This window comes from Geotrypetes seraphini, chromosome 12 (assembly GCF_902459505.1).
Source record: "Geotrypetes seraphini chromosome 12, aGeoSer1.1, whole genome shotgun sequence".
In the NCBI taxonomy this organism is placed as follows: domain Eukaryota; kingdom Metazoa; phylum Chordata; class Amphibia; order Gymnophiona; family Dermophiidae; genus Geotrypetes; species Geotrypetes seraphini.
In genome coordinates, this window is record NC_047095.1 from 44,994,269 (window position 1) to 45,010,288 (window position 16,020).

At 42.6% G+C, this 16,020-nt stretch overlaps 1 protein-coding gene across 1 annotated transcript in view; it reads left to right on the forward strand.

Moving 5' to 3' along the window:
- Window positions 1–16,020, forward strand: part of SLC35D1 (solute carrier family 35 member D1) — an 86,732-nt gene that overhangs the window by 25,242 nt on the left and 45,470 nt on the right. The window contains exons 6-7 of the mRNA XM_033917135.1: window positions 2,433–2,501; window positions 9,464–9,566. Coding sequence (XP_033773026.1) covers window positions 2,433–2,501; window positions 9,464–9,566 — 172 coding nt within the window. The remainder of the gene's footprint in view (window positions 1–2,432; window positions 2,502–9,463; window positions 9,567–16,020) is intronic.

The following is a 16,020-nucleotide window of genomic DNA, read 5'->3' on the forward strand; positions in this document are numbered from 1 at the left end:
AATAAAAGAATGGGAGTCCAAAAGAAGAAATCAGTTCTGCCTGAACTTTTATCTAATAAAGACACCTAAGTAGCTAGCAATATATCTTTCTCACCTGGATTTGGTATCTGAGCTGTTAGCAAGGAGTTCCTTGCATAGGTGCAAGCATAGTCACCTGGAAAGATGAAAAAGAAAGACATCAAAATTGCAAATTACTATAGCTACTAATTAATGGTCCTGTGAAATGGAGAGAGTTGTGGCAGATATAGGAATGAAAAGGTTAAAAGATAATCAAGAAAAGTAAAGTCTCAGAAATCAGCATAAGCAATAACAGAGAATAGGAGTCCTAAAAGAGAAAACACTGCTCTGATGGACCTTCTTATACTAAGCACGCCTCAGTAGTGTCTGACATCATAGGCACCGTTAGGACTTCCCACCAGAAAACTTTCAAATCTGATTGGGCGTGCTTTGGGTGTGGTTTGGCCAAACACAGCTGCACTGACTTTTAATCAATTCCTTCACTTCTCAAAGCTTTTACTAGAAGCCATTTGTCATCTGCTTAGTCTGTAGAGGCTTTGTAACCACATTCTAAACAAAGTTCCCTCTATAGCTCTATGCCTTAATGCTCTGCTTTTATCTTCCATACGTCAGGGGTTCAAGCCTTGAGTGTGGTTAGTAAATATTTGTTATTAATTTTTCTACTAGAAAACCTTCAAACTCTTTAGCCATTCCTTTGCTTAAACATATTTGAGTTGATCTTTAAAATAATCTGCAGCAATTCTCAGCAGCCTATTCTCTCTCATCCTAAACCCCTCCCCCACTCCAACAAACCACAACCAGCCAAGCTGAATATACCAACAGAATTGTCTCTAGGATACATCTAAAAAACATGTACCTTCCTTCAATACCTGTCCAAGCCCTCTGAAGTTTTAGTAAACTCTTATACCTGTTGCCCTGTGCGGATATTGCATAAAAAGAAAAACATTCCTACCACAATGGCTTGTAGCTGAGAGCAGATGAATGTATCTGATACACCTATGCCTGCAAACTGCAGAATGCTGATGAAAAACAGCAAAGTCCACCACTTATGAGAGCTGTTAGGATGCTATTAAAATGAGTGAAGGTGAGGGTGGGATTTGAACCGGTGAACTGGAAAGGATAGACAAGATGCAACAAGGTGCTTTAACTTGGTGAGCCACAAATGGCTTTGCTCTGTCAGAGGAGAAGTTTTCTTCCCATGACAGCTTAGGATGTCCTAGCCATGGGAAGGTGAAAATAAGTTTGCTTGGAAAGGGAAATGTGCTGATAAAACGGCAAAGTCCACCATCTAGATCCTCTTATGACAGCTAATAGGAAGCTGTTAAAATTAGTGAAGGTGGGAATTACCGGTGAGCTTGAGAAGATGGACAAAGTGCAACAAGGCGCATTAACTTAGTGAGCCACAAATGCTTTCTTTGTGGTGACTGTGATATCATTCCTAAGCATATGATATATAGCCAGGTCAGTCAACTATGATATGACAGGGCAGTGAGATCTATCTGAGGAGAAGCTGATATAGCTCAATGTTTTAAAATCCTGTGCTGAACATACAGAGGTTGTGAGTTCTTTTAATTGTGGCATTCTAAGGTTGCACACCTCCATTTTCAAGGAAGGAAAATGCATGTTAAGGTCTGTATCTGGTTTTTCTATTTTTAAGTGCTGAGAAATGAATGTGTGTAATAATATCTTTTTCATGTTCTTTCTCAACTTTCAAGAAAGCTGATTGAAGCACTGTTTGGTGAGAAAAAAGGGGTTTCTTTTTAAGCGGGAAAGCCAAAGGTGATGTAATGAGTAAATCATATTACTGTTTGGGCAGAAAAGTACTATGTTTTCCATGCAATATGTTTATATTGATGTGCTCTATTGATATGGTGGCTTATTAAATCTATTAGGAGGGGAAAAAGAGGGAAAAAAACCAGTTCCTGAAGTCTATGTAGAAAATATCATTTTGGAAGCCCAAAGCATGTCTATGTTCCGCCCATAGAAACCTGAGTTCAGCCCAAGCAGAAACCACACTTAGACCAGCTTTTCATTCACCTACAATTTCCACGATGTTTAGACGCGGTCTGCCGCCCAACTAGCCTCTATCTGGTGCCTGTCCTTAACCAAACCCGCGTTACGCCCTCATTACGCCCACGTCTACATACTTGGACGAGACTTTTTCAAAATCACGCGTCTACCTAGCATCTATCTCCTGACAGTGCCTAGCTGATGCCTAACTCCGTCTAAGTCCCAATTAATGCTTGTTAGGACCCTTAAATCGCTCGTTAACCACTTAAATCGGAGGCCTAAATGACACCTAAAGTTAGGCGCAGTTTACAGAATTGGGGCCAAAATGTGTATATGTTAGACATTTGAAATTATCTTGACCTCAAAAATGTTGTATGTGTCTTTTTTTAAAAAAATTTTTACAGGAAGAAGTTTTCTCTTGGCGTTCAGATGACTGTATTTGCAATGATAATCGGGGCATTTATAGCTGCTAGGTAGGATCTGATACTTTTTCCCCCCCCCCTTTTTTTTCCTCCTTTATAGCTGCTCAAAAGAAATAATGTGGCTTGACCCAAAGAGTATCATAAATGTTTAAGAGCCCCTTTTACAAAGCTGTGGTAGTGATTCTTCCACGCCAAATGCACCAAGCCCATTCCGTTCCTATGAGCTTCAGAGCATTTGCTGTGGGAGAATCGCTACTGAGGCTTTGTAAAAGAGGCCCTAAATGTTCCGATTCTTTCCAAGTAAAATGGTAATGAAGTTGTAGATTTTCAAACAGAATTATATGCTTACTGGCCACTGGTAAATGTAGAACTCTATTATAGATATTTAAGAATCTATAACATAACATTTTTATTTCTGGACTGCCAACCTTGCAATTCTATGCGGTTCACAATGAATAAAGAGACTGAAACTACTACTTTTAATTATTTCTATAGCGCTACCAGATGTACACAGCGCTGTACAGAGTCATGAAGAAGACGGTCCCTGCTCGAAGGAGCTTATGGTCTAAACAAAAAAACGGGATGCCATGAATACCGTTAAGGGGAATGGTTAATCAGCTAACTGGGTTGGTGAGCAGAGGGAGTAGGGATAAGGATTGAAGGCTATATCAAAAAGGTGGGTTTTCAGTCTGCTTTTAAACAAGGGAAGGGGATTGGCGGATAAACTTGGGTAATTTACTCAAGCATAGGGAGCAGCTAGATGAAAGGAACAAAGTCTGGAACTGGCAGTGGAGGAGAAGGGTACAGCTAAGAGTGGCTTATCTGAGGAACGGAGTTCTCTGGGAGGTGTAAAAGGAGATATATATTGAGGGTCAGCAGAATTAACACAAATAATGCCAGGCTCCAAATAACTCCACAATACATACGATACAATACAATGGAGGGGGGGAGGCACCAAGAAACTGTTCTTACACCATCAGTATTCATCCACCATATGGATAATTTGTGTTTAGACTTGCTCAATAGCAGACCTAAAACAAATGGATTGTGGCCAATATATCTATTCAGCATCACTGACTATACATGGTAGGATTATAGACTTGATAAAGGGGGTCCTTTTACTAAAACGCGTTAGCCGATTTTAACATTCACTAACCAATTTTAGTGCAAGCTAAATGCCAACGCGCCCATAGAATATAATGGGCGCATCACCATTTAGCGCAAGCTAAATCAGCTAGCGCGCCTTCGTAAAAGAGAAGGTAAGTGATTAACGCACTAGCCTCCCCTTTAATGAAGCTGCATTAGGGTTGTTTTTTTTTTAAATTGCCTGCCACGGCAATAAAAGCTCTAACGCTCATAGAATTCCTATAAGAAGGGACCATCTATTTACATGTTGAATGTACAGCGCTGCGTAGACCTTTCAGCACCATAGAAATGATAAATAGGAATAATAGGAACTGTTTCCTCTACTGACTGCTCTTGCTCGCATTTGGGGGCCATTCTGAAACAGGGAGCCTTTTAACTCTAAGGGCTAGATTCATTTGCCTTCCCGATTTGTGTCCGATCCATGGCAGGCTGGCAAATTCTCATCGCGTCCTCGTGCAAATGGGAGTGAGCGTAGGCACGCCCCCCCTCCCCCCCCCCCCCACTGACCGCACGGATCACTCTCCAGCAATCCTGCTGCATGAGCAGACTATCTTCTTTGCCTGAAGATGGTCTGCACATGCTCACGGCGAAGATAGAGCTTGAAACTTTTTTTTTTGTTTGTTTGTTATCGGTGGAAAACAGGAGCGCTCTTCTGGAGGCTGTTATAGGGGAAAACACCCTCCAGGGATTCAAGACAAAGTTAGACAAGTTCCTGCTGAACCGGAACGTACACAGGTAGGGCTGGTCTCAGGGTACTGTTTTTTGACCCAGGGGCCGTCACGGGAGCGGACTGCTGGGCACGATGGACCACTGGTCTGACCCAGCAGCTGCAATTCTTATGTTCTTATCACAGAGCTGGAAACTTTCATGAGCTCATGGCTTTAACCCACGGATTGAAAGCAGGGCTGCACCATGGTTTAAAACCACGGAGTCGGGGCAGAGAGCATGGGTTTTTAAACAAGCGACTGGTCCTCAGCAGTTGCTTGTTTTTTGATCGGGTAGCCCCATTGGTGTTGCTGAAATTGTTTTGTGAATTGCATCCTTCCTACTTTGCATGTCCGTTTCCCCTCATTTGTATGCGCGGATCGGATCGGATTTGAGGATGATCAGCACAGAGGTTAGTGAATCGGGTCAGAGGAAAATTGGGTCGGTTCACGATCTGTGGGCTTAGTGAATCTAGCCCTAAGTCTAAAATTCAGTTTCAAGAATTAGTCCCTGTGAACTTTACAGTATTGTGAAAGAGATAATTCAGGCCTTTGCTGCTTTTCAATAGATAGTGGGAGATTCCCAGACAAAACAGAGGCACTGATAATCCTAAAGCAAAGTCTGTCAGTTTGGCTCCTCATTACATTCCTCTCTTTCCCCCAAACTGTTTTATTAACCAGCAGAACAGATCTTTCTTTGTCTCTTACCACTACAAGTTACAAACCTCCGGAGGCTTGACGTCAAAGGCCTAGATTCACTAACCTGGCTGAGTCAGTCTGCTCCGTGTCCGATCCGACGTAGGCCGATTGATTCACAATGGGCCTGTATTCAAATGGGGGCGATTGGAAAAATGCCTCCCACGACCTCACGGATCGTTCTCCAGCGATCCAGATGCATGCACAGACCATCTAGTTTGCCTGTAGATGGTCTGCGCATGCGTTTGATGTCCATGTTTAAAAAACATTTTAAAAAAAAACAACTTTACTCGCGAGCCCATGGTTTTAACCCGCGGTTTTAAAGTGGGTTAAAACCACGGGCTCGAATCAGGACAGGAGAGTTGGGGCAGAGAGTAGGGCTGGAAGATTGGGGCAGAGAATAGGGCGCAATGGAGCAGGAGAGTCGGCAGGGACGTGTGCGACTGGTCCCTAGCAGTTGCTTCTTCTGTTGATCGGCCAGCCCATTCGGTGTCCCAGATTTGTTTAATGAATTGCGTCCTTGCCTATTTTGCATGCCGTTTCCCCTCATTTGCATGCACGGATCTGAATCGGGTCGGAGGAAAATCAGGTCGCAAAGGGGTTGCAAACCGATCAGTACACGATCGGTTTGTTTAGTGAATCTAGCCCAAAATCTGATGACTACCGAACACACACAAGGAACCAGGTACAAGAAGCTCTCCCAAACCATCTCATTAACAAATCTCTTCTGAATTTTCAGTAGCTTCTTTTACTGTAGCTCACTCAGTGAAGCTAGTGAAAATTCAGCAGAGATTTGTTAATGAGATGGGTTGGAGAGAGCTGCTTGTACTTGGTTCCTGGTGTGTGTTTGGTACTCATCAGACTTTGACGTCAAGTCTTCGGAGGTTTGTAACTTGTAGTGGTAAGAGACAGAGGAAGATCATCTTGTGTCACACCCTCTGTCCTGTTGGAGATTTTCACAGGTCACTGCTTTTATGGTTATTTGTTTTATAGCATGTTCTGCTATTTTCACACCTAAGCAGTTTTACTAATGTACCATTATATTCATGTTATGCTAGTGGGATCAATTAAATGCGAATAGATGATTTTTGTACTCTTTAGGGGAAACTCAAAAGCTACATATTAATACTTTTAAACAAATAGGAAATATACTTTCACTCTATGATTATTTAAGCTTGAACTCTTAATTTGTTTTCTTTGAGAACTGATTTAATTTTGTACTTTTACAGCTGATTTTCTTGAACAAGGTTATCTTGTGTGCATTTTGAAAATTCAATAAAGATAAAGTTAAATAAAACCTTGAACTCATTGCCAGAGGATATGGTAACAGTGGTTAGCATTTCTGGATTAAAAAAAAAGTTTGATCAAGTTCCTGGAGGAAAAGTCTTTAGTCCGTTATTGAGGTAGACGTGGGGGAAGCCACTATCTGGGATTGGTAGTATGGAATGTTGCTACTATTTGGGGGGGGGGGTTTCTGCCAAGTACTTGTGACCTTGATTGGCCACCGTTGGAAGCAGGATGCTGGGCTAGATAGCCATGCTAGATCAGAGCAATGGCCCATTATTTTCTTAATTATAATAGCAGACAATGGGACAGGTGTGCCACTTTATATGCATGGGACAGCAGGAATATTGTCACTGCTTTAACATTTAACACATGCACATTTTAAAGCAGATTCTGGGGGGGGGGCATGCGGAAAACCACATGGTAGCGCTGGCTCATTGTGCGGCGTCTACTGAGAAATTAATGATTCGTGGCTATGCAGTAAGCAATGAGCGTGAATTACTGCCGGGTTATCCAAAGCTCATTGCAAAATATCCCCTTTGGCTCATACTGTGACCAAAAGGTGGGGATTTTTTTTTTTTTTTTTTAACTAGCTGCTAACTTTCTGCACCGATCCCTAATAGTCTAGTGACCCTCTACCCCACCCTGTAATCCAATTTAAATCCCCCACCCCAAACATTAAAATAAAAATCCCTGGTAATCCTAGTAGCATTGTTCTGTCCCCCAGACGCCGGCTCCAGGGCGTACCTTGGAGACAGAAGTGGTGCTGCTTGCTCTGGCCTTCAGTGCCAGCCACCTGGAAAATGGTGGCACCTGACCCTCCCACACCAGGAGCGGATCGACCCAACATAGGGCATACTAGGAGGCACCATGTGGGGGGGGGGGTGTCGTCAGGCACTGCCGGTTTCCAATATGGCTGCGCCAGAGGCAGGAGCAAGTGGGCATCGCCTTTGCCTCGCTGTATGGGGGGGAGATGGGTGTGCTGTTAGATACCAGAGTTGTTTTCTAAAATCAGGCGAAGGAGCCACTAGACTACCAAGGATTTTATTGTTTTGTTTTTTTAAAATTTATTTATTTATTTATAGAATTTTATAATATTACCAAGCATATACATCTTGTACAGCAAAGTGCGGTCAAAGACATAATAAACTAAGTTCCCAAAATTGAAAATATACAGTAATAGACAAGTTAAGTTTGAAAATAAAAGTACATAAATAAAATAAAGATAAACTGATTTGATCGCACACTAGTCCTCAATAATTGGATCCAAGATTTAAAGAGTAGAACAAAATAAGTCAGATAAGTTGACGGGAAAACCATGTCTACTACAGTACAGGGAGCTAACCTTCCTTAGGCGCGGTTATTCCTTTCTTAAGACGTTTCATTGAGAGAAAACTTATCAGATGAGATGGTTCTGTAAAAAATATATTTCAAGGATAAATATCTAACTACACATTTACAGGATTTTATTGTACGGTTTGGGGTGTCAGGCTGCAGGGAGGGAGGGAGGGCCCATGCAGAAGGTTATTTAATTTATTTATTTTAAAAGCTTATATTCCGCCTAAATCCTAAACAGATTACAATAAAAAGTACACAATACAATAAAAAACAGATGATAAAAACATAAAAAAGAACACAAATCATTCTTTCCTGCTACTAGATGTCATCAGCATCAACTTGAAAAAAAAACCCAAAAAGACTTAAACAAATTAAATGTGTCTTCAGCATTTTCTTAAGACTATGCAACAATTTGGGCATGTTTGAGTACCTTGTGAATCATTCCATGATTGTGGACCAACAACTGAAATAGCGGGAGGTTTTCCCGAGTGGTGCCTGCGCTGTAGACTTGGGTGCATTGCTGTAGATTAAAAGGCTCCTTGACATGCACTTTTATCACACTGGCTGCATTGATAACAGACTTTAAAGCAAGCCCCTATTGTTTCTTTATGCATTCCTTCCCTTCTCACTAAAGGCAGGAATCACTTGTTTGATGAATATTTATTGCTTTGATGGACTCAGTGCTCCCTCTTCCTTTCAAGGTTCCTCCTTGAAAAGTTCTCCTGATTTCTCAACAACTCCAACCTGCAACCCTTCTTCCTTATTGCCCAAGTTTGAGAATAACTGTAATTTCTCATTGTGATATCATTGTTTTGTTAAACTAAGACGTTTTAAGGAAAGTATCATATACAGTGGTACCTTGGTTTACGAGTGCACCAGTATGCAAGTGTTTTGCAAGACGAGCAAAACATTCGCAAACTTGGTGCCTTGTAAACCGAGCTTGCCTCGCTGTACGAGCGCCCCCCCCCCCCCGCGATCCGGCATCCCCCCCCCAGCGATCCGGCATCCCCCCCGCTCGCGTTGCCCCCCTCCACCGCGATCCTACTTCCCCCCCCCCCGAGTAGTCAATGACATGGTCCAGTGGTGTACCGGGCAGGAGTGAGCTTTTTGTGCTCCTGGCTGGTGCTGAGCCGCTTGCTGAATGGCTGCCACCAGTTCTCACGGGACTTGTGAGAACTGGCAGGAGCCATTCAGGGAGTGGCATAGTGTTGGGCAGGAGCGCAAAAAGCTCACTCATGCCCAGTATACTGCTGGGCTGCAAGAACTCAAGGCAGCCATTCAGGGAGGGGCTCAGCACAGGGCAGGAGCACATTAAGCTCACTCCTATCCAGTACACTGCTGAACCACCGGGGATTCAAAAAGGTGTATGGGGGGAGGCAGGAGGGAGGTAAAACAATTGTCAAGAGTCGGCCAGGACAGGAGATGGGAGGGTTCCTTCTTCTCCCGGCCTACCACTGGACCACCAGGTCATACGACAGGCTCAGTGGAGGCCTGCAGGACATCGGGAGAGAGGGGTCAGGGTGCAGGGAGGGAGGGGGGAAAGAGTGGAGAGCCTGGCAGGGCAGGAGTGAGGGGTCTGGGTGCAGAGCTTGGCAGGGTGTGAAGGGGAATGGTGCAAATCCTGGCAGGGCACATGAATATTAACCTCCCCCCCTCCCCCCCCAGCTTATATTCAAGTCAACCTTTTTTCCTCCTCTTTTGGGGGGAAAGGGATACCTCAACTTATATTTGGATCATCTTTTATATTCAAGTATATACGGTAAATTAGCAACTACAGAAATGTACCATGGTACACTTTGAACGTGCAAATTTTTAAATTTGGTTAATTTTTCCTTTTATATGCAGCTTTGACTTAGCATTTGACCTGGAAGGGTACATATTTATTCTGATAAATGATGTAATGACGGCAGCAAATGGTGCTTATCTGAAAAAAAAACTAGATTCTAAGGTAAGTGGTTGGTGTGTTATTTCAGTAACCCAACAGGATGCCCACTCTCTCCTGCTGCATTACACAATCACCCAATAGGTGGGGCTTTAAACAACCTGGACCAGTCAGAGCCTTAGGCCCTTCCCCAGTGCATCTTGGGAGAGGAAGGGCAGCCATTTTGAAGAGGCAGGCCTGCTGGCTGGAGGGGGGTAGGCAGCGGGAGGGTGTAGGCATTTCTCCCACTGTCGGAGGGGGGGGGCGGCATTGTTGCTTGGCTGCAGGAGGAAGTGGACATCTCTCCCACTATGGGGATGGGGATAGCAGTGTTGGATGATGGTACAATATGGCAGGAGAGAGTGGGCATCTCTCCTGCTGCTGGGGAGGTGTCAGGGGCATTGCTTGGCGGTAGGAGGCGGAAGGGAGTGGGCATCCCTCCTGCCAATCTTTGTGGGATTTTTTTTTTTTGGGGGGGGAGGGGGGGTTGTGCATTTATTCTGCGCTTGTGCCGATCACTATCACCAGCAATGGGCACTTGCAAATTAATCTTCGCTACGCTCTGCTAACCTCATTTGTATGTTCAATTTTTGGAGAATGACTTACTTTTTTTAAAATCGCAACAATAATGGCTGTGACAGTGGCCTATCGGTTTTAAGCACTTTGGGCTAGATTCACTAACCTGTCCGATCGTTTCACAAACCGGCAATATTCAAATGGGGGTGATTGGAGGAATGACCCCATCCGCCAACACGGATCGCCAACACGGATCCTGATGCATGCGCAGACCATCTGTAAATGGTCTGCGAATGCGTCTAAGACCTGTCTAAGCCACAACTTTTTTTTTTTTAACTTTTACTTTACTTTTAGTAGCCCAGCGAGCCCTTGGTTTTAACCCGCTTTAAACCTCGTGGGTTAAAACTACGGGCTCGCAGTCCGGGGAAAGGCAGGAAAGATTTGGGGCAGAGCATTAGGGTGGCAGGCAGGACAGATTTGGGGCAGAGCATTGGGGTGGCAGGCAGGAGAGATGCAGAGCAGAGAGCAGGGCAGCAATGGAGCTGGAGAGTCAGAAAGGACGTTTGCGACTGGTCCCCAGCAGTCGCTTCTTGGGTTGATCAGCCAGCCCAGTCGGATCGTGAAATTTGTTTTGTGAATCGTGTCCCTGCCTACTTTGCATGCCATTCCCCTCATTTGAATGCGCAGATCGGAATCTGCCGGAGTAAAATCGGGCCGCAAAGGGGTCGCAAACCGATCGGTTTGCTTAGTGATTCTAGCTCAAAGTTTTGAGAAACTAGCCCTGAGAGTTCTCTTGCTTGCTCAAGTTGATTATTAATAACCTAAGGGTTGCCCCAGAAGGGAACACCTCTGAGATACTAAACAAGCTGTCAGTTTATCTATGGTTCATGAACATCAGTATAACTAAATTATTGGGTGAGTTTGTTTTTGTTGTATTTAAATTATCCTAATCGGCTGGGACTCCCTGCGGGGCTTGTTTACAGATCACAAATGGTCTTAAAATTTAAGACATCTGCAGATAAACTCAGAGAGATAGCATTTTGTCATTTGTTATATTGACTCAAAGCTAAAAGTGTGATGCAGGTTTAAGTTTTGACGCTCTTTTCCTGACTTCTGAGGCTCTGAAAAGGATTGGAGTTGGTTCTATAGCTGACTTTCTCATCATTCCTCTTCTATAACCTTTACGTCATCTCAGAATAAATTTGACTGTTCCCTCAGTGATCAGCTTATAAGGGGAAGACTAGAGACAGTGATATGTAATGTGTCTGCCCTTTAGTAGACTGCTTTCTGGTTATCAGTGTTCAAGGGAAGGTATTCAGTGCACCTTGGATGCAAAGTTCACATGGGTTTTTTTTATTTTTTTTTGTAACTTAGGGCTCCTTTTACTAAGGTGTGCTAGCATTTTTAGTGCGTGCACTAAACCGCGCGGTACGCTTCTAAAATAATGCCAGCTCAATGCTGGCGTTAAGGTCTAGCGCGCATGGCAATTTAGCGCTCACTATTCTGCGCGTTAAGGCCCTAATGCACCTTAGTAAAAGGAGCCCTTAGATTTGCTGATCTGTTTCCCTGTTATCAAGATAATTGATTTTATATTATGTGTATGCTTCCTCCGTTTTTGTTGTATGTTTTTTATTATCTGTTCAAGAAAGGGGTTGTATAAAATTTTAACGACAGCTGAATCCAAAATGGTTTATAATACAGTTATTATCAGACACTGTTGGTGTTCCATTCACTTTCTTAAACCAAAATTATTTATCATAATACATAAATGTTATTGGTCTATTTAATTTGGTGCCTTCACTTTCTTATGTTTTGTTTATGTTATTGCGCTGGAATTTTCCCATCTTTCAATAATGTAGTTTTACCTTTTCTTTAATTGTGAAACGGCCTCCTCTGATTTCAAAAGAGTAAAACAAAAACTGTGGATACAGATGTTCTGGAGATAATTTATTAAACACTAACATATAAAACCATGAAAATTCAATTAAAAAAGTAAAATGATAAAAAATACTGTGATAAAAATCCAACCGGACCCTACACGGTCCATGTTTCAGCGAACACGCCTTCCTCAGGGGTCCAATGGAATTTTCTAATTTGGAACAAATTATTAAGAATTTAGAGTCACAATTGGCTTTGAAATGGGAACAAAATTCATTGCAGGCCCTTTTGAAAGCTAAATATAAATATAATGAGATTTCTTCACAATTGCCTAGGAAAGATTTGTTTTCTTGGCAGGCTCTATATTATGGAAACTCGAATTGGTTAATTATCTCAAAGCCAAAGTCCAATGGTTTGCAACCTCACATATAAAGAATTGGACTGAAAACAGTCTATTGTCTTCTTAGCAATTTTATTTATTATTTTTTTTTTTTGCTACTTCAGCTTGTCTGCGGTGTTCTTTGCTCACATGTTTAAAGACAATAGACTGTTTTCAGTCCAATTCTTTATATGTGAGGTTGCAAACCATTGGACCCCCTGAGGAAGGCGTGTTCGCTGAAACACGGACTGTGTAGGGTCCGGTTGGATTTTTATATAACTTAAAATTTAATTAAAATTGTCTGGCCCGGAACGTCCTCTCCGACGTTAGAATTGACGTCGGGCAGCCAGAGTTGGTCGGCACATGGGAAAAGAAGGAGGGCGAATTCGGCGCCGGCCTGTTTCCGATGGCCAGTGGCAGCCTTTCCCCGGCGGTGGTGGCAGCATGATGGTGGTAGCGGCGGTGGCATAGGGGAGGGAAGGGAGAAAGAAAGAAAGAAAGGGGGGGGGTGAGCCAGGGAGCCAGAAAGAAAGCAAGGGGGGGACAGGGATCCAGAAAGAAAGAAAGGGGGCAGGGTGAAAGAAAGAAAAAAAATGGGGCATGGGGAAAGAGAGAGAAAGACAGACATAGAGAAAGAAAGGGGGCATGGAGAGAGAAAGAAAGAAGGGGGCAGGGTGAAAGAAAGAAATGGGGCATGGAGAGAGAGAAAGACAGACATACAGAAAGAAAGGGGGCATGGAGAGAGAAAGAAAGAAGGGACAGGATGAAACAAAGAAAAAGTTGGGGGAGGGAATGAAGTCTGGAGGAGAGGAAGCATACAGTAGGCTGAAAGAAGGGAAGAAATATTGGATGCACAGTCAGAAGAATAAAGTGCAACCAGAGACTGATGAAATTACCAAACAAAGGTAGGAAAAATGATTTTATTTTCAATTTAGTGATCAAAATGTGTCCGTTTTGAGAATTTATATATGCTGTCTATATTTTGCACTATGGGCCCCTTTTACTAAACTGCAATAGCAGTTTTTAGCGCAGGGAGCGTCGAGAGCAGCGTGGGGCATTCAGCGCAGCTCCCTGCTCTAAAAAACGCTATCGCGGTTTAATAAAAAGGGAGGGGGTATATTTGTCTATTTTTGTATAGTTGTTACTGAGGTGATATTGCATAAAGTCATCTGCAATGACCTGTTTGAAAACCCGCGGAATATAAATGATAATTAACATTTTCTCTGCGTACAATGTGCTTTGTGTTTTTAAAATTTTATTTTGACTTGGCCACGAAGGTAACAGGGAGGGAGGGGAGCTGCTGAAAGACATCTAGTAATCCTTGCAGGCTTGACTGCAGGGAATTATTTTTGTAAAATCATGTTTTGTTATGTGACTGGCATTATTTAGACTTTAATTTCTATGAATGAATAGAATGAAAATGATATAAAATTACTTGCTTGTTTTTATGTGCGTGTGCTGAAGGAAAGGGAGAGAGAGTGGGCTGAGGACGCTGTAGGGAAATGGGGAAGAGAGAGTGGGGAGAAGACGCTGCTGTATAAATTGACAATTGTACAGAATATTGTTTCTTTTTATACTTTAATATAATAAGTTCAATATAAAACAGTTCAAGGCTTGTGTGGATGGAATCAGGTGGTTTGTGGGGATGAGGACCGAGCTTATGGGGATTAGTCCAATAAAATGGTATTTTCTTATTTCTCATTATTTGTTTTATTTTTATTTGTTAATTTGTAAAGTGGTGATTGTTATGTATCAGTTTTTTCAAATTTACATCTACTGTCTTTATATTTTGCACAGTATTAGAGGACATGTATTACTGTTTTTGTGGTGTTGTGGTGTTGCATTGTATGCAAAGTCTGGTTTCTTGGCAGTTCAGTTTAACTTTTGTCTACATATTTCTATTTTTAGTTTGTGATTATTCCATATTGGGCCAGGGTGTATCTGTCTGTGTGTATAAAAGGGACATGGCTTTCTGATAGCATCGACTGTACAGGATCAATTGACTGTGCAGGATCTGGTTTTTTTAGTTTTAAAATGTATGTGTTGGTGTTCTAGTGCTCACTGCAGTGTTTAAGATGTTGCCTTTTCCTAGGTACACTCTTGTTGTGCGATATGTAGATTGTTACTAAAAATCATATTTTTAATATTGATGGAGGGGGTGTGTGTGTCAAAAAATGATGGGCCCCGGGTGTCACATATGCTAGGTACGCCACTGGGTCTAGGTCCTGCTTTGAGAGCTCTGGATGGGATTCTGTGGGCTCTCTCAATTTCAAATGGATATTTCAAAGACTGTGAGAGGATCTTTGGCAGCAGGTCTTCTAGAAAGGAAATAGGGTTATTCCCTTCTGCCCCCTCCAGTAATCCCAAAATCCTGACATTACATCTCCGATTTCTGTTATTCGCATCTTCTAATTCCCTCAAGATGCGAGATATCTCTTTATTTGTAGTTTGAACTGAAACCAGCCGGCCCTCTGTGTTATAAAACGTGCAGGGGTTTTTCACAAACTGTCAGCTGCTGGGACAGAGTGTGTACTTCTTCCTGCAGCAAAGTTAATTTTGTAGTATTATCCTGTAGCAAGATGTAGTAATATTTAATTAAATATTTGCTCAAATTCAGATGTCTCCTTTGGTAGGGGGATTTTAGATGGGGTTGTCGGGTCAGGCTTGAGCCGCTTCACATTTCCCACTGCAGTGAATGCAGCTTCCAACTTTGACTGCCTCCCTGAAGCCATTTTCAAACCTGTGATACTTAGCAAGCGAATTTGCTCGTTTTTGAAGAAAAATCTTTCAATTTACTTCATGTAATCAGCTTAAAGGTGCATATGGAGGAGGAGCTGTGAAATCACACGACCATCTTGGTTGCAGGCAAGCCATGCCCCCGTTAATTTAGCCTTTTATTTGAGAGGTCTTAGGATTTCTTTTACTGAGTTGCATTAAAATGTGATCCTAGTCCACCTCTGTGCAAGCTAAGCCCATTTTTTTTACTGCAGCCTTAAAATGGTTGATATTTTTTGTAAAATTAATCTACCGCAGCAAGTGGAATATAATAAATCTTCACACATCTTCACACATCTTAACAGTTTTTCAGATACTATCTTATAAAGGAGTTTTTTGACCAGGGATGTTTTTCCTATGCTGCCTGTAGTTGAATGTGGCAGACATAGAGATCCTCCAGGTGAACGTTTTTCTTTCCCTGGAAGAAACTGAGGTCTTTTCTCCTTTTACAAATATATACTTATCTCACATTTCACTCCTCTGTAGTAGTGGGTATATATTGGAATATTTTTTTTGTGTGATATTTTTTGTATTCATAGCCCTTAAAAAGTTACCATGTGAGCATTTAGGGGCTGATTCTGAATAGGATGCTGGTCTCGGAGGCCGCCTAAGAAGCGTCTGAGAATCACACACCAGCGTCCTATACAGAATTGTATCTGTCATAAAGAACAGATGACTTAACCCCACCCCCAATTCTCTAAACAGCGCCCATGTTGCGGGCGTTGGTTAGAGAATTGCGCCTGCCTGATCACAAAGATAGGCAGCTCAGCCACCTATCATTGCCGAGGGATCCCTTGCTATCAGCTGTGCCGCGGTTTCGGGGAGTCCTGCTGGTTCGGACTAAAGAGGACTGAAGAACTGCAAAGGGATTTGAACAAACTAGGGGAATGGGCGATGAGATGGCAGATGAAGTTCAATGTTGAGAAATGTAAA